This window comes from Sorex fumeus, unplaced genomic scaffold (genome assembly GCF_029834395.1).
Source record: "Sorex fumeus unplaced genomic scaffold, SorFum_2.1 ptg000053l, whole genome shotgun sequence".
Lineage (NCBI taxonomy): Eukaryota > Metazoa > Chordata > Mammalia > Eulipotyphla > Soricidae > Sorex > Sorex fumeus.
The window spans coordinates 2,137,320-2,159,742 of NW_026606110.1; the positions used below are offsets into that span (position 1 = coordinate 2,137,320).

The following is a 22,423-nucleotide window of genomic DNA, read 5'->3' on the forward strand; positions in this document are numbered from 1 at the left end:
AATTTTCTATTGGTACACTATACCTAACTAAGCTATTTAGCTTATTATAATTATTTTTCAATATTAGGAACAGATTATCACCATGATAATTACGATTCCCTTAAGATTTTGTTAAATCACTGAAAATACAAGTATTTTCTCAGCACATGTAAACTATGTACTCTATCTGTTTTGTAACACAAGAAGGATTTAAGATATTTCTTCAACATTATAAAAGTCAAAATTTTTAAGTAATTATGTTCCTCCACTTAATGTTCAATGTTGTATGTGTGTGGACAAATGGTTGTTTCTGATTTGATTTCTCTAAATGTGACTTTAATGACACTGGAAGGCCTATTAAGATTTATTTTGTCCTCTTGGAATGTTGCTGTCTATGAGAAGCAATATTGATAATTTTAACATGTATTTATAAAAAATTCTATGTTTAATGCTATGTCAATTTTTATCAACTTTTCTAATTTTCATTAGCAATTAAAATGTGTCACTGCTCTCTGAATTTTCATTTTCTACAATGTAAAGTGTTATTAACTTATGATAAGTGATATTCATAGTCAGAGTTTAAAAATATTTCTTGAGCCAAAACATTTAGGTATTGAAATACCTTTTATACTGTTTTCAGGATTAAGTGTTTGTTATGAATGAGTATCTAGGTTGGGTTGTTCAGATTTTTAATTTATTCTATTTCAACACCAGTTCAGTGCAATGCTGTGGTCCCCTCCACTGGGGCTGTAAATGCACCTTGCACCTCTAGCTCTCACTTTCCAGACTGGGCAATGAGTCTGGTTATATTTTCCTAGCTTTACTGTATTCTTTGGGTGTTTGTTTGGACTATCGAATATCTCAGTAAAGGGAAAGAGAAGCAGTGAGAAAGCGAGGACAATAAAACATGCTTGAGGGCAAGACATTTCTATGAAACGTGATTATATTGCACTTCTGTTTAACTCCAGCTTCCTAAGTTTTTTCGTGGCTGGGCAATTAGCTTTTTTAAAGATGGAGCAAAGGTGCAGGCCAGGTACTCTCGGTAGCTCGCTCAGCAAAGCCTGGCAAGCTCCCCGTGACGTATTCGATATGCCAGACACAGTAACAAGAAGTCTCACAATGGAGACGTTACTGGGTCCGCTCGAGCAAATCGTTGAATGGGAGGACAGTGCTACAGTGCTGCAGAGCAGAGATAAATTTTACCTCCCTTTCCTTTGAAAAACCCAGATTAAGTGCAAAGCCCTGTAAGACCAGAGACAGTTAGGCAGGGTCTCCCCCGGCTCTGCATTTGATCCCTGAGCTCCATCACGAGTGATCCCTGAGCACAGAGCCCGGAATAAGCCCAAAAAAAGGGACAAAGGAAAGGGTTCTCGGATTGCAGATCTCTTATTCTCACATTGTACGTTGAGTGATTGGCAACACGGCCTGGGGAGAAGCAACGGAAACTGAAGCAGGTCCCCAGCCAGCCGGCCGGCCACTGTCTCACTGCCCCTCAGCTCCCGCGTTTCCTCCTTATTAGATTCCATTTCTGCATCTTTCTTCCCCAGTTTAGTCTTCCTCTGGAAATAACTATGGCTCAAAGGGCTGGCGCACAGGTTTTGACATGGGAACCCTGGGTTTGATCCCTGGCGCTCTGCAGTCCCTTGAGCACTAAGCCAGGAGTAGCCGGTAAGCACTGCTGAGTGTGGCCCAAAAAAAAACAAACACAGATCGTTCTTAAAAGTTTTTTCTGTTGAAAAGAAGAAAACAAAGGAAAAGAAAAAAAATTATTTCTATCAGGCCTCAGGAAGAGAGAAGAGATATGAAGTATAATAACTTAAAAAATTCATAAAATAGGATTTTACATCTAATAATTGCATTGTCAAAGCTCAGTAAGAACTTTTACAGAACTACACTTTTCACATACTCATAGAAAAGCAAAAAATACATTTTAACTTGCTCTTAGAAGTTTCACTGTGATTTGTTTATAGTGTATAGTTTGAATATGAGTGTTTAATTACATGAGCTTGTCAGAATATTGAAGTTACAATGACATGATTTTCGTTCTTAATCAAATATTGTGTGTGTATTAGTATGGTGTTAAGCCAAAGTAATATCACTTGTAGAAGACTGGATAGAATTTATAAACAATGTGATAACCCACTGAACATAGACAAATTCTGGAAGACAAATGTTTTATTTTTGTATCATGTTGCCATTTCCAGTAAACAAGCATGAAATAGTTATTAAAGCATAGTGTCAGTGAGGCTTTTTTAATGGGTCTTTTAATTTAACTTAGCCAATATAATAAAAAAATAGTTTTTATAAATGTTAGGTGAAGTGCTGACAAATATCTTGTCTATTCAGGTTGTTGATAACAAATATGACTATTTCCATTTTCTGTATGAACGACCCCTCTGTGACCCATATAATGGCAGTATATCGGTAATCCCAAAGAAAAAGGCCAGAGGTGGGAAGATAGCACCTGGGAGAGAACTTAGAGGCGTGGAGTTCATTCCTCCTGTGTGTGGGGTGCTAAGTTCAACACCCAGCATGGCATGGTCTTCTGAGCACCTGGTGCAGTACCAGTGAAACAGCAGCAATGCATTGCTGGGCCCTAGCCTGGAGCCATAGGCAAGCGGTGGGAGAGGCCCCTGCCAGGGGCATCACTGGCAAGACCCCCCAAAATAAGAGAGTGGGAAGATAAAACGGGAGATGATTGCTCCCAAAGGCTGGACGTTAACAGAAAATGCAAAAGTGGTGGAAAAAGGCACAAAGAGCTTAATGCTCTCAAGATCTCGAACCGGGATGCAGGGTTTTATCACTTGAGCCATTTGAGCAGTCTTGGTTTTTGCTTCCTCTCTAGAATTGGTTTGAAATACGCTTAAGAGGTGTGCACATAATAACATTGTGTAATACTGAGATCATGTTCTGCTTTAAAGTACTTCTAATTTCTCCTTCCTTTTTGTTAATGAAATGTGTATTGTGGTTTCCTTTTTCTGGAACAGACAACTGCAAAACTTCTAGATGGTTCTCATCAGCAGCATGGATTTCTCTCTTTGACTTATACAAAAGCTGTAACAAAAAATGTCCGCCACAAGTTAACCTCAAGAAATGAGCGAAGAAGTTTTCATAAGTTATCTGAAGGTTTAACAGATGGTTCCCCTCATTTTCTTCATGAAATTCTTCTTTCAGCACAAGCCTTTGACATTGTCCTTTGTTTTCCTTTGCTTAATGCCATTGCAAGTATATTTCAAGCAAAACTGCCAAGGACCCAAAAAGAAAAAAGGAAATCTTCTGGTCAACCCATGAGAACTCATACACTGACTTCACGCAGTTTACCTCTAATTTATATCAACACCAGTGTGATCAGAATTTTTGTTCCAAAATCAGAAGAAATACACTCAACTACTGAAGGTATTTATTGTCTTCAGAATTTTTCTGGTTGGATTTCAAATAACTTTCTTTTGAAGAATTTCGTTTTTTTTTTTAACATAGGGTACTTATATCTAGAGCTAATGTGTGTTTCTCTTAACGGTTCTTACTCCAAATAGGTCCCTTTTTGTCTGATTTTTGCTAGAGAATGTCATAAAATTGCTTAATTTGATTGTGCAAATAATATTCTCTGCCTGATATCTCCTGGCAGCACTGTATATTTCACAGTAGTTTGTAGAATGTATGCAAAGTGAAGAATACAGAGGTTTTTTCTTTGTTGAGCATATCCCCGTGATGAAAACAGAGACCAGCCACGGGTTGGGAAGAGGCTATTCACACAGGGGCAGTGACGGTGGGACCTTTTCCTATCATTGTCCTTTCTTGTGTGACAATCTAATGAATGCTTGGACAGCGTAATTCATAGTAAAGCAGCATGGGGAGTGCGCAGTCTACAGGGTTCTAAAATAAAGTTCTTTGATAATCAGGTTGAAAGTCATAAATATTAGCCTTGTCCCAGTACCATAGAAAATGTGGAGCAGACACTGAAGATCACTGAGATTTTCAAACCATCTTTTTGATTTACCATCTGCAAACAGTGGGGCAACTAGGCACATGGAGACAGTTAATGCTTGGTTTGGTGGCCACCTTACATGTGGCACTGTCAGGGCATACCCTGGCTCTGTGCTCAGGAATAACTCCTGGTAGAATTCAGGGAACCACATGCGGTGCCTGGGTTTCAAAGCCAGATTAGCCAGCTGCCTAATATTCTCAAGGCCCTTTCGCGTAGTACATGCCAGAATGTGCCGTTCCTTTTCAGAGTTGAGTAACAGTCCATTGTATGGATGTGCCGCATTTTGTTTATTCATTCATCTGCCACCCGTCTCTCGGGGCTGGAGCACAATGCTCCCTTCCAAGCCCTCCTTTATCATCCTTTCAGGGATATGCAGAGAGTTGGGTGGATGGGTCCTCTGGTGGATGTGTCTGTAGGGTTCTGTACTTGAGAAGCACTAAAGTGTGCCTTCCTGGGCCTTTTCTAACACAGCCCTGTGCTACTTATTCCCAGGCAGGAAGAGCTGCAGGAGCTCCTGGAGCTGGGGTCAGGGGTTCATTGCTTCCCCTGCCTGCATTTTTCTGTCTACCCAGCACTAGTTTATTGAAACAGGTTCTGCGCCTCATTGATTTGTATGCATGTCAGAAGGAATAAAAATCTGACCATTTACAGAAATGGAAGAAAACAATATGACATTATTTTATCTGGTTTTTTTGGTTTGCTTGTTAGACTAACTTGTCACATAATTTTGCTTATTTTTTAAAACTTTTAACTTGGCTACTATCACTCGGAAAATCTCCACTTTGAATTATTGTCTTGATTTTCACTACTTACCTTATTCTAAAATCTGTATTTTTGTTTGCTTCCCTCCTCTTTTCGTTCCTTCCTTCCATCCTTCATCCTTCCTTTTCCTTGCTCATTTTCTCTGTCCAGCCTTCCTTTCTCTGTCCCTCCCCTTCACCCTTTCTCTCTCTTCCAGGTTCCTTCTCTCCCTCTCTCCTTTTCTAGTTGTACTGTATTTCAGGTATAATTCCAAAATTCAGGTGCCTAAGTACTTTTGAGAAAATAATCTTGAGTGTCTGGAATAGTTAGGATGTTTCCCTTGCACTTGGCCAATCAGAGTTCAGTTCCTGGCTTTTCCTCCTATTCCTTGAGCTTGACCAGCACTGATCCCTCAGGGCAAAGCTGGGAATAAGCCTTGAGCATGACCAGGTGTTGCTCAAAAACATTAATACAAAAAAAAAATTCCTACAAAAAGACTGATTCATCATGGTGTGTGTGTTGGCGGGGAGGCTTTTTTCATTATATTCCTTCTTCTTTTGAGAATTTTTTGTGACCCCAGTATGCAGATACATACGGTGGGTATAAAAATCAGACATGACTGCTAATAAGTCACATATTTATCTTAAACTTCTGAAGGGGCCAGAGTAATCGTACAGCCAGTAGGGTGTTTCCCTTGCACACAGCCAACCTGCGCTAGATCCCCGGCACCCCATATGGTCCCCTGAGTCCCTCCGGAGTGATCCCATAGTTCAGAGCCCTGAGCACTGCTAGATGGGTGTGGTGGTACAAAAAAAAAAAACGAAATAAAAGTTTTTAGAAGTCACAGTACACTTTTTCAGAGGCTGGACGTTCAGGATGCTGATTAAGCTCCTCAAGTGGCCACCCCGCTCTCACCCCTGAACATCCTAGCAGGAGGCCTGATGAGGCGGGAACACTCTTCCTAAGCAGTTGCATGTCCATTCCCTGTCATTTCATCAGGTCTGTTTATGTGTTACACCTTTGTCACTTGGACCTTGCATTGCATACGAACTTATCAGCTTTGTTTGTCCTCCACCTGTCTCTGAACATATCTCTACCTACATGTATGTATTTTTATACCTGTTGTCATAGATCTGTGTATAAAATACAAATAGAAAAATTCATGAAAGCATTGAAAGATTTTCACATTTTATGTTTAATTTTATTTCATTTTTCTTGGATCCTGTCTTTTTCATCATTTTGCTCCAATTCAAATTTTGTAATTCTCCCATGAAAGAATTTTTATTTCAGTGAAATCACATAATATTCGCCATTTAATGAGTGTAAATTATAGGCAGATTTGGAATGTACGTGTTATGGATGATTGAATGTCACTTTAATATACCTAAAAAGATAAGATGTGACTAAATAAATAAGGAAAACGTGTTTGAAGCAGCTTTTCCATTTTTTAAAAATGGTTTCTTTTATAAATCACTCTAGTAAGGTCTAATAAGTCAAGAACATAGTATTCATTTTGTGCCTCAAAATCTTATAAAATACATTTTCTTAAATTTTTATCAAATCAACTATAATGAAAATATGGGTGAACTGTGCCTTAACGAGGGTGATAATATAGCGAAATGTTTCTACATCATACATCAGAGCAGAAACTTTTTTTTTTTAATTAGTGAAACACCATGAGGTACAGTTGTAGATTTACAATTTTTTGTGCTTGGGTTTTGATTATACAATGATCAGATACCCATCCCTCCACCAGTGCCCATTTTCCACCACCATGGATAATATCCCCCCACCCCCATCCCCCCATCCCCCCCTGCCTCTGTGGCAGGGCAATCCCCTGTGTTCTCTCTCTCCTTTTGGGTGTTGTGGTCTGCAAAAGAGGCATTGAGTGGCAAACATGTTCAGTCCATAGTCTACTTTCGACATGCATCTCCCCTCCTGGGAAGATCCTCCAAACACCCTTTATTTGGTGCTCCCTTCTCTATCTGAGCTGCCCTTTCCTCTAGAATGCCCGGCTGGCCACTAAGCTATGGAGTAATCCTCCTGGTGCTGATCTCAGCTATTCTTGGGTATTAATCTCATATTTTGTTACTTTATACCCCCCAGATGAATGCAATCTTTCTATGTCTATCCCTCTCTTTCTGACTCATTTCGCTTAGCATGATACTTTCCATGTTGTACCACTTGTGTGTAAATATCATGACTTCATATTTTCTAACAGCTCCATAGTACTCCATTGTGTAGATGTACCAAAGTTTCTTTAACCAGTCATCTGTTCTTGGGCATTCAGGTTTCTTCCAGTTTCTGGCTATTGTAAAGAGTGCGGCAATGAACAAACAAGTGCAGATGTCACTTCGACTATGCTTTTTTGCCTCTCTGGGATATATTCCCAGGAGTGGTATTGCTGGGTCAAATGGGAGCTCAATTTCTAATTTTTTGAGAATCGTCCATACTGTTTTCCAGAAGGGCTGAACCAGTCGACATTCCCACCAACAGTGAAGGAGTGTCCCTTTCTTGCCACATCCGCGCCAGCATCAGTTGCTTTTGTTCTTTTGAATGTGGGCCAGTCTCTGAGGTGTGAGATGGTATCGCATTGTGGTTTTGATCTGCATCTCCCTGATGATTAATGATGTAGAGCAAGAGCAGAAACTTTTGTTTTTGAAGTAGAACATGTTTCTTTGGGAGATAAAGGAGAGAAGTCAATAAAGATACGTGTTCTCCACAGGATTCTCCAGAGTGAGAAAAGCCAAGTCCCCTACAGTCATGGGGAAGCACACCCTAAATGAAAGCAAGTTCCCACCTTCAGCAGACTCAGGTCAAAGAGGTAAAGCTAAGAAAGTGCACATCTCCAGAGGAGATGCCGGCGAATATGTTGAGAGCAGAAACTATGTTATAATTATTGCCAAAAACTGTTTTGCCTATTGATCAGAGGAATTCATAAGCTAGATTCAATATTTCCCATCAGTCACTAGGCTACACTTATCGTACTGTTTTCAGCTGCAGATTCCGCCTATAACTAACCTTTTGTTGATAGCTTTGTGTAAAACTATCACTATGGTTAAGGTTTAGATAGCATAGCATTGCACAATAGCGAGTTCAGATACTCTTGAGACTTCAGGGATTTTACTGTATTGTTTATGTTGAGCCTCACTTTTGTTTTGCTTTTTGTGGCGGGGAGGGGTCACTCCCAGCAATGCTCAGGGGTTACTCCTGGCTCTGCACTCAGGAATTATTCCCGGCAGTGCTCAGGGGACCATATGGGATGCAGGGGATTGAATCCAAATTGGCCTCATGCAGGGCAAATGCTATACCCGCTATCCTATTGCTCCAGTCCCCTATATTGAGGCTCTCAAAGGAAATTTGGGGGACTGGAGCAATAGCACAGCAGGTAGGGCATTTGCCTTGCACACAGCCTACCTAGGTTCGATTCCCAGCATCCCATAGGGTCCCCCGAGCACCACCAGGAGTAATTCCTGAGTGCATAAACCAGGAGTAACTCCTGTGCATCGCCAGGTGTGACCCAAAAAGCAAATTAATTAATTAATTAATTAATTAATTAAATAAAAGGAAATTTGAAGTCTCCAAAAACTGTTTTTCTGATGGGTTTAAGAAAATTGCTACAAGCAATAGTCTTGTGTTATCTAACAATGTTTTGCTCTTGCTCTTTTAGCTTTTTGCTACAGATACAAACTTTAATGGTTCAGAATTATTTATGAACTTTATTTTTTATACCACATATACACACTATCTGCCCCTCCCCCAATAAAATATTTCACGCTTAGGTATATTTCGTATTTATTAACTGTAAAACTTTGTGATAGTTTGTGTTTAAGATTCAGTTAATAATTTTAATATTGTAGTCAACTGTCTAATATTTTATAAAAGTATTAAGAAAACCCAATTTTTGACTTGAATATTATTTGCATGGTGTGCTGTTCTTGTCAAGAGTCTGAGCCTCCATTTTTCGACTTTTAGCTTTTGCTGTTTATTCCAGAAAAAGAACTCTTTGGGGTCTAATATGAGTCTACAGCATGAGTAGCTCCTCACAAGTCTCAGTTTTAAAAAACAGTTAAAAAAAGGAAGTTGCTCATATTCATGTTAAAAATGCTTCGGGAGGAATATGGTCCAACTAGTAAATGCAGGTGTAGTAAACAGAAAAGAAGAAAGCTTGCTTCTTTCTAACTATAAAGTAACTGAAGAAGTGACCCGAGGCACTTTCTTTTACGAACATATCCTTACGTTTTTATTTTGCAAGTATCTGTTTTCAAAAATTGAATACTTTCCATAATAAAATCAGTTGTTTTAGTTTGTGAACGATCTGCATTGTCATTGTCTTAAAATGAATCTTTATAAACTAAGCTAGTGAGAATACTTTTGGCTCTAGCAGAGACAGAATTCTGCTTTGTGTGGAACACCAAGTGCATCGTTTTCCTCCCACGTGGGCCTCATTTGCTGCAGCGCTTCTACTGCATTTGGACTTTCATATGCGAGTAGTATCTGTAGCTGCAAGAACAGTTAGCAAGTACACTAATTGCACTTTCGTGGTATGGTCTATTCTCCAGACTTACTATTTATTGATTTAATTGATGCCTGCTGCTTAATCAGAGGTTTCACCCACATGGAACTGTTTGATAAGGTTGGCATAAAATTCAAGATCTGTGAAATGTGAGCAGTGTTCATAGTATAAGGACCTCTAATCAAGCCAGACCTCTGGTCGTTTGGAAATCGTGCAGCTGCAGAAGTCCTTCTTTATTTGATCTTTTTTTCTGCGAACTCTTGAAAGTTCGGCCTTTATAGTGGCATCAACACACTGATTTTATTATGGTAACCCACCTACGTTTCCCTCGTAGCTGTCCTTCCTCAAACCCCTGCCTCCCTGCCGTTTGCCACACTCTTTGTGTACGTCTTATCTGAGGTCCTTGCTTTCCTCGCGGAGTATCTTCTTCCTAACTCCTTTGGTTTGCTTGATGCTAACTTTCTTTTTTGCTCTAATCTAAGGCAGACCCTACCAAGTATACAGCTGAAGCAGCTGGAAATAATCTCTGAGCTTTTGCATTCCTTGGGCACCACAGTTTGGGAACTACAGATTGTGTGCCTTTGCAGGCCTGCTCTGTGCAGGCTGCTCCTGAAGGCTTGCAACCAGTCCTTTCTCTTTCATTTGGGCAGATGGTAGTTCTGGAGAGAAATTAGGAGTTCCGGTGTATGTTTTCTTCAAACCCCAGAAAGTTGATTACGTTAACAATTTTGAAACAGCACTGACAGCCGAATCAGTGCCTGGAGAAAAAAGAGTAAAGTTTAGTATAAGTAGGGCCATCAAGAACCCCTGACCACCCCAAAGGATCCTCAAAAAAGAGACATCTGTATTTTATGTTACATACAGAAAAACCATTGCTCTTTATGAGAACAAATGGTAAAGTATATTTCAGTATAAGTAAAAGTATTGGAATTGGCATCTCTTTGACTTTCGTTAATCTGTAATTAATCGCCTTAACTTGAGACTTCTTTGGGAGGTAGAACATATACAGAGGTATACAATTGCTATTTCTGGAGTAACTTCACATTAGAAGTTACTAAAATACGGAAGTGCCCCAAATAATCGTTTGAAATGTACTTGCATATTATACAGTGACTTGGATTTTTTTCTTTATTCAGTTTGTGACCAATATATTTCTTTTTGATTTTGTGACATTTTATAGCATGAGGTGTTAATAGTGTATTTGTGTATATGTATCTTGTAGTGAATTGTTGTTGGATAAATTTAAATGACTTAGAGAATGTATCACTGACTTTGTCGTAGCCTTTGATATATCTATAGACAACAATATAGTGTATAAAACTGGCTAAAATCATTTGGGAGAAGATGCAATAATATAAAATTATGGAATCAGCTAACTGCTGCTTTCATACTACTGCTTAGAAATTTAGTACCTTATATATTAATGCTTTGTGTGGAGGCTTGTTTATTACCAATTTAATTGTTTATAAGAGAAATGAGATGTAAAGGAAATAGAAAAGCATCAAGTAGTTTTATTTTAGGCATGTTTTCTGTTGTATTATGTGTTGTTTTATCTGGATGTGTTTCTATTCCATCATTCCAATATGTATGCAGTTGTGCCCAGATTTCTTTCATTACTCATAAATCTCTTCCTTTTGTTGCAGTTAATCAGGCAGCAACAGAGGACACCCTGGTTCTGAAGATTGGCTCTGTTGCCATGGCCCCCCAGGCTGACAATCCCCTTGGCAGATCTGTCCTCAGGAAAGACATTTACCAGTAAGTTTATTTTCTTATGTTCTATCTTGCAACCATTTCATTCTGCAAAAGAAGTACACTGATCAATAAAACTGAGTGTGGCCTGTAGAAATACTTTTCATTCAAGGTCTTTTGATATTTAAAACCAGGTTTTTCTGATTTTCTTCAGTTGTGGGTTTTTAAATTCATTCAGACAAATCAAGTATTTCTGTGAAGTGTTGATGAATAACAGAAAGTAAGTACCAACTCGCCATAAAACTGAAGAAGCAGAGTTTGGAAAATTTCCGCAGACATTCAATTTGACCGAATCTCTAATCACATAAAAAAAAGTAAGTTCCCTCTCGAACCACCGCGTCCTACCGTCATCATGCTGGATCCACTGAGAACATTTTCTTCATTTAGCTAGAAGCCATTATTTGAAATGTAGGGCTGTGGCTGCCATGTGGATCAAAGCTGTAAAGAAAAGCAAACTTCTAAGGAGAAATTTCACAGTAAACACTTTCTGTGAAAATGCCATGCTCTGGGTTTTGTCACCGAGTTCTTGCAAACCACACCAAGCATATATGGACAACTGAACTGGTGAACATATGTAATCAACGTGATAAAAATAATCCGTCAGGCATACTGAAGTTGACACTGTTGCCAGACATAAAAGTCCAGTTGCAAATAATACCAAGTGAGAAAAGTCACAGAAATACAGATGAACAAGTGTCTTGTTCTTCCTGCTGGTCTGCCTTTCAGATGTCAGAGTCTCACTCTTTAAAAAAATAAATCCCTACTGTTCTCCAGTAAATGGCTCCGAACAGATTCAAATTTATGTAATGCATTTACCGCCTGGAGAGGACGGCTACGTTTCCTCTGAGGGAACCTGAGAATTTATTTGAGTTGATAGTTTTAGTTTTCTTTTGAATTGTGTGTCACGTTTCCTTTCTTGTATGAGACTTTTGGTAACACAGAACTCATTGGTTAATTTTTTAAGTTTTGCTTTGGCTAGCTTATTGTGTAAAGTCTTAGAATGTCAGAACTGAAGGAGGTTTGGGATGACCTAATCCAGTGTTCTTAATTTATGGACCAGGGAACTAGAGCCAAAAGAATAATTGTGTCTAAACAAATGGTGAGAGAGCCAAGATCACAATTCGAGTCTTTTAACTTGGCATTTTCACACTTGTGGAGTGAAGAGAATAGGTGAAATATTTTGCAGATCAACCGATGGCTAAGACAGAAACAGAAGCTGATGTAGATAATTTCTTAAGTCTAGTCTTATACTGGATTTGCAATTGCAATTTTTAGCTACTGTGACATCTGCCACAACATGATTGGGGGAGAAACCCCTTCAGTGTGGAAGAAAAGGATTAGAATTCTTCCTGGGGGGAGATATTTCTATTTTTAGCATTTGGAAATTCTTTTAGATACATTTTATCTTTTGTACTTTAGAAATGGCACTGGTTTTGGTTCAAAGAAAAAGTTGCCTATTGAAGGAGCCTCATCCCCAGCCTTCGGAAAGGATGTCAGTGGGATGCTTCATTTTCTGCCCTGCCCTTTTCTGGGGCTGGCTCTTCCTGTGAAGTATGTCACACCTGCCAGAAAATTAGTTTGCGTTCGAGGACAGGGTTCCTTTAGGCTTTTGGTCAGTTTCTCTAGACAAACTAATTGAAGACTACACAATTGAAGACTCCACAACTCCCTCCTGCACAATCCACTAATACCAGTACCTGTTAAACTCTTTCTTTCATTACTTTTCTGCCCAACCACTTTCCTGGTGTGTCTGTCTACTCTGCAGGTCTAAGAGAATTTGAAATTTTGGTTTATACATTGACTTTGGTCCATCGGCCCAGTTAGTAATTATGTGTTTGATGGGCATTATTATAAGATATGACAAATTCAGTTTAATAGTTTTTTTCATAAACATTTACCATCAAAAGTTATTTGTATATCAAAATAATTTACAATGGAGTTAATTAAAACTATTTCAAGATCTTAGAATCACCATCACAGAAGATGCTGCAGAGCTAGAAAATTCATTAGAACAAGAAAACAGAAAGGGAATGACTTAGAATAAAAACTATCTGCAAAGCAAAAGGTCCTACAGCCATTTTTTCTATTCCTAGGATTTAGTAGCTATAAAATCTCAGTGTACTCTCACGAAAGGTCACATACTTTGATTCTGTTTATAGAAAATGTGTAAAATAGGCAAATCCATAGAGACATAAAGTAAATCAGTAGAGTTAAAATAGGAAGTAATTCTGAGGACGGGGGCTTGTTTTGGGTTGATCAGAATGTTCTGCAGCTAGAAGTGGTGATGGCCTTATAGCTGTGCGACTCTGCAGGCAGCTCTCGTTGTTCATGCCTCACAGACCAGTGGAAGAAAGGAGGGAGCTCAAGCAGAGGTGCCGTTGGGGTGATGCTGAAGAGGAAAGAACACCATTCATTTGTCTGGAGTTGAAGATTTCCCCAAGAAATCAAAGATTTCTTCCCACTTATGAAATTGGTAGCAGTTTTCTAGAAAATGTATTAGTGCCTCATCTAAAATACAGTTTGCAGCAGGTTGGATGGAGTGGAGGGTGCTATGCTGAGTGAGGTGAGTCAGAAGGTAAATGACAACTACCCAGTCTTCTCGCTCATTTATGGAGTATAAAGAAACAAAGGAGACTAGACAATCCCTAATGGAACAAACCCTGAGATAGGATGAGTACAACTGCGCACTGCAGGGAGGGGCCGGGCCGTGGGAAGGGGCGGTGGGATCGCTGTTGTGCTCTCTGGCCTCAAGTTAACACTTCAGCACTGCTTAAAACCAAGCCAGTTTTAAAATTTGCATTCTTAAAATCCGCAAAAACAATGCAGAGGTAAAGATAAGCTGCCTTAGAGTTGGACAGGTCAGCAGAGAGGCCAGCTCCCGGAGTCATTGCTGGATGTTGGCTCTCCTGTTCCTGGAGTCCTGCTTCCTTCCCTTTGTCATCCTCATGCTTCTTACCTCAGTCTTCTCCTCCGTTACTTTCCTACTTCACTCATGCCAGATTTGTTCTTTCCTTTCTGTAGGGTCTTCATTTTTTATTGTTTGTTTTGGGGCCACACCTGGTGATGCTCAGAGCTTAGTTCTGCTCTTTGTTCAGGGCTCACTCCTAGAAGAGCTCAGTGGACCAGACGGGGCGCCAGGGATTAAGCCAGGATCAGCCATGTGCGAAGAAAGTCCCTTGCCCGCTGGACTATCTTTCCATCCCAGTTCCTTTATTCTTTATCATTCCCATATCTATATTTTCCCTTAACTTTCCGCCTTCTTATTTCTACCTTCTTATCACTATCTTATTTCCTTTCCTGTTTCAATACTTTGTCTGATTTTATAGAATATAGTAATATAATGCCAAAAAGTAAATATTGTGTAAAAAATTATCTTTTTTTGATCTTGAGTGCTCTGACATCAGGTCTGACACAGAATATATAAAAATATGTACACAGAAATTACACAGTAGGAACTCTGTCTATAGGGTATATGTTCTTACTTTTTGTTGTTGTTGTTGACAAACTAAGTGCACAGAGAATTTTTTTTGCATTTTGCCAAAAGCATATATGCCTAACCAATGGCAGGATCTATTTCTTATTAATTCATTTCAGAGTTCTTTTTTAAATTCATATTTCTATCATTTAATCTTTTCTCCTGTTTATATAATTTAGTCATTCCACTCTCCTGTTCTCTTTCCATATGTTTTTACTTCCTTTTTAAAAACTTTTCATATTCTTTGTATTTCTTTTTTCCTCTCATTTTTTTCAACTACCTTACTCTGAAAAATATTCCACAGTTAACACATTTGATAGTGAAGACTGTATGTTTTTCTCCCTATATCATGAATAAGATAAGGATAACTACTTTTATCACTTCTTTATTCCTTTTTCTTTCCTTTCCTTCCTTCCTCCCTCCCTCCCTCCCTCCCTCCTTTCCTTCCTTCCTTCTTCTTTCTTTTTCTTTAATTTCCTTCCTTTCTTTTCTTCTTTTCTTTCTCAGGGATTGCTGACAATGTTTCACGGGGGCTCTAAGGGCCGCTCTTAACAGTTACACAGCCCAACCTGACCAGTGGCTCAGTGCTAGGTACCAAGGAAATTATAAGCCCTCAACTCCTGGACTGTCTCCCCAGACCCCCTCATCTCTTCTGTTCTCATCTCTTGTAGTGAAGGGCCTAGCTATGGCAATCAGACAAAATAAATAAATAAAACAAAAGGCTTCCAGATCCAACCTACTGAAAAACAATTGGGCCAATAAATTACTTTAGCAAGCTTATAAAATACAAAATCGATGATTAAAAATATGTTCACAGAAACAGAGGAACACTTATTTCAAGCAGTAAGGTTTGATCCCTGGCACTGCATTTGGTTCCTGGAGCACCACTAGAGTGTGACCCAACTTGCTCCCCCGAAAATCCAGTTACCCTTCTGTGCTTAGAGCTTACTCTTGGTGGTGCTCAGGGGATCATCTGTGGTACAGGAAATTGAACTGGGGTCAGCTGCATGCAAGGCGAGCGTCCTGTACTACCACTTTGCCCCCCAGTTACCTGAAATTTTAGAAAATTTTAGAGATTTTAGAAGTGTCTTAAAGCCAAGATAATTCACAGTTAAAGACCAGTTATTTTCAAAACTACATTTCAGACCACTTGATGGCCCCATGAACTCTTGAACCCAGTACATAAGACTAACTCAAAATTAAGCTAAATGTAGGACCTAAAATTTTAAAACTGATAGAGGGGGCCGGAGAGATAGTGTAGGACACTTGCCTTGCACATGGCTAGACCAGGCCCATACCTGGTCCCCTGTGTGTTCCCCCAAGTCCCACCAGGAGTCATGCCAAAGTTGAGCCAAGAGTAAACCTTGAGCCCTGCTGGGTGTGGCCCCCAAACCAAACAAAAATAAAATGGGTAGAGTAAATCTTCATGACCTTTATTTCTTCGAAAGCACACGAGAAGTGTGGCGTCATCACAAGTATGTTGAGTTGAACATAAAGTTTTGTTCGATTTTGTTTTTTCTGTTTGTAGGTGGCACCCAGTGGTGCTCAGGGCATACTCTTGCCTCTGTGCTCAGGAGTCACTCGGGATCATGTGAGGGATCAGCTGAAAGCAACTCATCCTCTATACTCTCTCTCTCTGGCTCACGTTTTCAGATTTTTAATATTTTACTTTACTTTTATTTTATAGCAGTTTTGATTATTAGTGAATTTATGGGGCCTTACTTTTGTGGTTTGTATTCTGCTTTGTTGAACAGTACAGCACTGTAAGACATTACAATAAAGATGAATTGCATTTAACTAACGTCACAGACGTACTCCAACTTCTCAGTTTCTGATTGGACTGAAATGATTCACCCCCTATGCACGACAGGTAAAGGTATATCTTCTCTGGGAGAAAATAGTAATGATTTCTCTTTTTTTTAGACTTTTTAAACTTGATGTCTGTCACACAAACAGAAGTGATAACAATTAACAAGAAAATTAAGCATCTGAAATTAAGAATTCATGGATGGTTTTGTAAAGTAGCTGGACAAGGCAGAACTTAAAGAGTGATTAATTGGAAATTATTCAAATGGAAGCAGAGGGAGTGAGAAAAAATGGAAAAGAAAGAACGGGAGAATAAAAAAACAAAATGAAAGCAGTATGAGACTCTGCCAGATGGCTTAACATGTACTGAGAGTAGAAGGATAGAACGAAAGGGCAAGGTAAAATCAGGAGTACGCCCTGAGCACTACAGGTGCCACCCAAAAACCGAAAGTTAAGGCAGCAACCAGAAGTGTTACGCAGAATGTGGAGAAAGGAGAATCTTGCGTACTGTTTGTGAACAGAAAATTGATACTCTCACTATAAAAAAAGATTTCAGATTTGTTAAAAAATTTAAAATGAGAACATGATAGAGCAAAAATAAATAAATAAATAATAGAGATGATTTTTGAGACTTTCCAAAATTAACAGAAGGTATTAGCTAGCAGATAAGAGAAATTGCACCTGAGTTAAATAATTGCAGTCAAAAGGATCCCATATTTTAATTACTTAAAATCTAAATAAAGATTTTAGATTAAGAAACTGCTCCCTGATGGACGGAGGGAGAATGCTGACACAGGGAGAAAGAATGCAGCAATTTTACCTCCTCACATAGAGTTCAGGCCCTAAACTCTTCTCAGGAGAGCGCAGAAGCTCTTGATTCTTTTATTTGTGCTTAATGGAGGCAATCGGGGACAGGCAAGAACAAGGATGGGAGGAGATGGGGTGTGAGAGGCAGACCGATGGTTTGACTCGAGTTGGTTTGACTTGACCCTGAAGTGAAGTAAGTAGACTGGGAAAGAGTGAATACAAGTGTAATATGCGAAATAACGGGCTTCTTCTTTTGCCAGTTAGTGATGCTTTTGTATCCTGAAATATGCCAGGGGAAGCTCACTTGTGAACTCCAGCTTAACTTCTGGAAGCCTTGCTCTCCCGGTCTCCAGGGCACTTCCTGTCTGCGCACCCCGAACTGCCCAGGAGTTGCCTAGGGGACGTGAGACCGAGAAGATAGGGTCATTCGGTCCATGCCACCAGCAGGGCGGAACTAACGGGGGGGGGGAGTGAAGACTGGGGGAAAGTTTGCTTGGGGATTTGGGCGGGTAAGTGTCTTAACTGAGCCGGTGAGAGTGTGTTCACCGTCTGCCATGGAGCAGAGGCTGATCGGGCTCAGAGAGGACTTGCAGGGAGTTAGGACTTATGTGGAGCGACATGCCGCTTGGATTGAATACGCCTCCGAAACACCTGGGGGTCTTGTTTAAAAATGCAGCTTTTGACTTGGGAGGTCCCGGCTGAGGCCAAAGTCCCTGCATTTTCCCATGCTCCTGTGTGGCTGGGGGGGATGCATCCGTGACTCATCTCAGGAGCTGGTGACACCAGTGCTCTCCCAGCTTTTGAACTGAGGATTTTGTTTCTCTAAACTGTTTTGACTGAGTCACTTTTAAGGCGGAAAATTCTTGCACTGTGAAAGACTCTGGCAGATAGCGAGCGTCTTCCTTTCCCAGGCTTCCTCCTCCGGCACGGAGAGCGAAGACTTCTTTTCACCTTTCTTCCCTTTGATCACAGGGCCGTACTTGGTAGTACTCATGTCGACTTCCAGAGCCTCATGGTACCAGGGGTCCAACCTGGGGCTCCCACATGCAGAACATGAGCCCTGATGATTGTGCCCAGAAATTGCCTGTAATTATTTTGTTGGGGTGCAGAGAGCTCCCCAGTGGTGCTCAGGGGACCTTGGAGCCACCCTGGATGTTTGTCTTTGAACTGGCAGTTTGTTTCTATGACCCAGGACGTGCTGTTTTGGCCTGTGGTGCAGGGATCAACAGGCCACCCCAGCAGGGCTCAGGGGCCCCCGAGGTGTGTTCCTGGTGATGCTGGGGGGTCCATGTGGTGCCCGGGATGGAACTGGGGTAAGCTGCAGGCAAGGCCTCTACTTCAAGAACAGTGCCGTTGCTTTGATCCTGGGAATTACGTTTTGGTGTGTTTTATGACTTAGGACTTTTTGTTTGTTTGAGATGGGGGCCGCGTCTGGCAGTGTTGGGGTTGCTCCCCCGCAGGTTGAGGAGTGTGCCTGGCAGTGCTTGAGGACCCGCGGCCTGCTGCCTGCAGAGCAGTGGCTCACGTGTTCTGCTCTCCTGGCCCTGGCCCAGTTTCGTCAGATTGATTTCATGTTCCACCCCACCTTTTTCCAAAGCATACGCTATAATTTAGTTGATCATTGGTCATTCTTGTCAAATTAAAATATAGAAAGGTAATTTTTTCATAAGATACTGATATATAAATTGTTATTAATAGCAAACCTACTCTTTTGTTCTACCTGCATTCTAGGATGGTTTGAATAAAATGGCAGTGCTCATTTAAATCATCGAATAATGGGGCTGGAATAGTGAGCACACTGGGCATTTGCCGTGAGTATGGCTGACCTGCAAAGATCCCTAGCATGGCGTATAGCTCCCACCCACCCATCCCAAGCTCTACCATGAGTGATCCCTGAGTACAGAGCCAGGAATAAGCCCTGATGTAGTCGGTTGTGGTCCCAGAATCAATGATGATAATGATGATGATGATGGTGGTGATGGCATATTTGAATCAGGAAGCCCCATGCCCCTCTCATCCGCGTGCTGCCATCTCCTTCCTTTGCCTCCCTCATTGCTGGCCATTAGCTCTTTTTTAGCCATGTATGTGTATCTTTGTGTCTTCCTTGAAGATTGAGATTATCTTATATATACAGTGTTTGGTAACTTATATCATGGACTTGCTTCAGTTTCATCATGTTCAGAAATTTTTGCCCATTTTTGCTGTAATTTTTAGATGATCTAGGTCAAAACATGAAGGAATATTTCTAACCAACAAAACATTTTTTGTTATTTATAGGCTCTGTTAATAACCTAAAAACTTTCAATATTTTATGAGCAGGACTTTCCAGACTTCCTAGCATTAGCATACTTGAGAAACTACAAAAGGAAGACTCACTTGTCTTCCTAAGCAAAATAGCTTTTAGGGTAATCCTCAAAGAATAAATATATCTGGGATACCTAGACTACCCTGGGCATAGGAAAGATGATGCCAGAGGAGGCAAGAGATCAAGTGGAGACTTAAGAAGATGCAGATGGGCGGTACTGGGCAGGGGCCCCAGGCACGTGGGTGATGTAGAGCTGTGTATGTGCGTATCTAAACCACGGAGTCAACACTGAGCAGGAGACCCCGACTACAACAACCAAACGTAAAAATGTGCCTGTCAAAACTCTCTAGCAGCTGGGAAAGAACCTGGGGCATTACTGCATTCTTGGAGGCAAGTTGACACTGGTGGCGGGTTTGGGATTGGAACATTGTGTGAACGAAACCGTTATGAACAGCTTTGTAAATCATAGTGCCTTAATAAAATTTAAACCAAAAAATAAAAATAGAGAGAATATATTGGTACTGATCAGAAACTGAAAACATTCCTGAAGTGTTCTTTCTTACCATTTGAACTGCTGAGGCCAAGTAATTCAATATGAGTACATTAATTAAAACGTTGTTTAAAATCTTCTTGACAATTTGGTGTTAAAATGCCATTTGGAAACATCATCTGATGAGAGCAACTCTGTTTAATATCATTCTTAGTGCTTGAGTTTTGACACAACCAAACCCCACAACTCAACACATATCTTCTTCTGTCCCTGAGTCTCCCCTCGACTTCAGATCTTTCCACTGATTTTCTTACATAGATGTTTATTCAAGTGAGATATCTTGTTTATCCCAATGTTTCCTAGTATGTTCTGTTCTTTGGATGCATTTTCGGCTTTCTTAAAATACAGATTTTTTAGCTTTCAAAGTGGTTTTGTAATAAGAAATGTTATGCGGTGAGGTTATGGAACAATTAGAAAAATCGTTTTGGTGTTCAATATAATGAATCAAAGTGAGAACCACAGTGTTAAGAATCAAATTGGGAACCAGAGAGGTTCTCCGGGGATTGAGACACACATGCTGCTGCTGCTGCTTCTCGTCATTTCGATCTCTGGCCTGACCTGGTCCCCCGAGCACACCAGGTGCAGTCTGCACCCCCCATGTGTTGTCGGGTGTGGTCCTAAGCACCTCTGGGGGAGTCGGGTGATTCCAGACCCTGCGGGGCCCTTATATTGATTCTTGATTGGTCAAGAATCGACAAGAAAAGCCCCGAGTCTCCTGGTTCCACGTGGGAAACCACCCACAAAAAACAAGTGTCCTTTAATACCTTACTTGAACTCTCCTTTTTTCCCTTCTGATTAAGCTTTGACTTCCGATACTAAAGATTTTCAGAGACGTAGCATTTACTTCTCGATGTGTGTCGGACTCTCCGCAGACGTCCCCAGAGCTCTGGAGCCAGCCCACCCCAAAGCCTCAGCTCATTCCTCCCTCCGCCCTCCTCTGCCTGCTCTAGTTTTCACTTACACTAGGAAGGCTTTTTGAGGGGGTGCAGGGGTTGGGGGTGGGAGCTGGGTCATACCAGGTGGTATTCAGGGTCTGTTCCTAGCCTTCTTGGAGTGATCCCCCTGGTGGTGTTCTGGGGACGTCGGGGATTCAAACTGGGGGGGTGGGGGGAGGGTTGGCGGATTGCAAGGCCTTAACCCCCATGCCATTCCCCAGCCCCTAAAAGTTAGTTTTGTTGGGTTTTGACTTCATCTTTTTGTCAGTTTGCCTTGGATTTTTTAAAATTTCATATATGAATGAGGCCACCTGGCAATTGTCTTTAACGTCCTTGCTCAGAATTCTCAGTATAATCACCCCAAGTTCTGCCCATTTTATCCAAAAGGCAGTTTCCTCTCTCAGTGGCAGAGTAGTATTCTGTTAGCTGCCTATCCCAGCTTCTTTATCCAATCATCCATCGACGGGCACATCGTTTGTTTCCTTAGCTTGGATATCACGAATAGCAGTAAATGTTGTTCTGAACATAAAGGTGAAATATCCATTCAGACACCTGTGTTTTATGCCCCTTGGAAAAATACCTAGGAATGGGATGCAGAACCCCTGCTCCTTTTGGAACCTCTGAAAGTCATTTTACTTGGTAATAATGCCCTTGCTCCTTGGCCTTCTGAGCGTTTCTGACTTACCATTCTGCAGTAAAAAAGCAGCAGCAGCGGCAGTAGCAGGAGTCATCACTCTGGAGTAATAACCACCATCTGTGGGGGCTCTCAGAGGTGGGATTCTGGGGGATATGTTCAGCACATTTCTGTTCTCACAGGAACCGTAAGAGTTGGAGAGAGAGGGCGCGGAGAAAGTGGAGACAGAGAGAGGAGGGGAGGGGAGGGGAGGGGAGGGGAGGGGAGGGGAGGGGAGGAGAGGAGAGGGGAGGGGAGGGGAGGGGAGGGGAGGGGAGGAGAGGAGAGGAGAGGAGAGGAGAGGAGAGGAGAGGAGAGGAGAGGAGAGGAGAGGCGAGGCTCCTGTCTCCCCTGCCAGTAATCCCAATGTGACCCCTGGCCTGCATATCCTGCCTGCCATGCCCTGCCAGGACCCATCCCAGAGTAGAGAGCCAGGTGTATGTCCTGAGCTTCCGATGTGACCCTAAAACTGGGAAAAAGCATTATGATTCTGTTTTGGAGGTACAAAATAAAGTCTACAAGACATGAATCCTTTTCCTTGGTTACGGCGATAGCACAGCGGGTAGGGCGTTCGCCTTACAAGCGGCCAACATGGCCGACCCGAGTTCGATTCCTCCGCCCCTCTCGGAGAGCCCGGCAAGCTACCGAGAGTATTCGATATGCCAGACACAGTAACAACAAAGTCTCCAATGGAGACGTAACTGGGCCCGCTCGAGCAAATCGACGATCAACGGGAGGGCCTTTACCTTTACCTTTACCTTTTACTCATAAAACAAAGAGCAGAATCAGTTTCTCTTTGCACATGCTTTCTGTCCCAGAACTGAGAATCTTATTGGGCAGAATGGGTTTAATTTAACTAGTGTATACTTACCTGGTGTATAACATAAGTTTGAAATCATATT

General features: G+C 41.1%; 1 protein-coding gene across 5 annotated transcripts in view; it reads left to right on the top strand.

The window, feature by feature from the left end:
• VPS13B (vacuolar protein sorting 13 homolog B) overlaps window positions 1-22,423 on the top strand; it is a 667,453-nt gene that overhangs the window by 362,098 nt on the left and 282,932 nt on the right. For 4 of the 5 annotated variants that reach the window (XM_056124953.1, XM_056124949.1, XM_056124951.1 and 1 more), the window contains exons 28-29: window positions 2,967-3,375; window positions 10,865-10,976. In XM_056124953.1, coding sequence (XP_055980928.1) covers window positions 2,967-3,375; window positions 10,865-10,976 — 521 coding nt within the window. Of the gene's footprint in view, window positions 1-2,966; window positions 3,376-10,864; window positions 10,977-22,423 lie in introns of those variants that run through there. The other variant, XR_008793959.1, reaches the window with a different exon arrangement.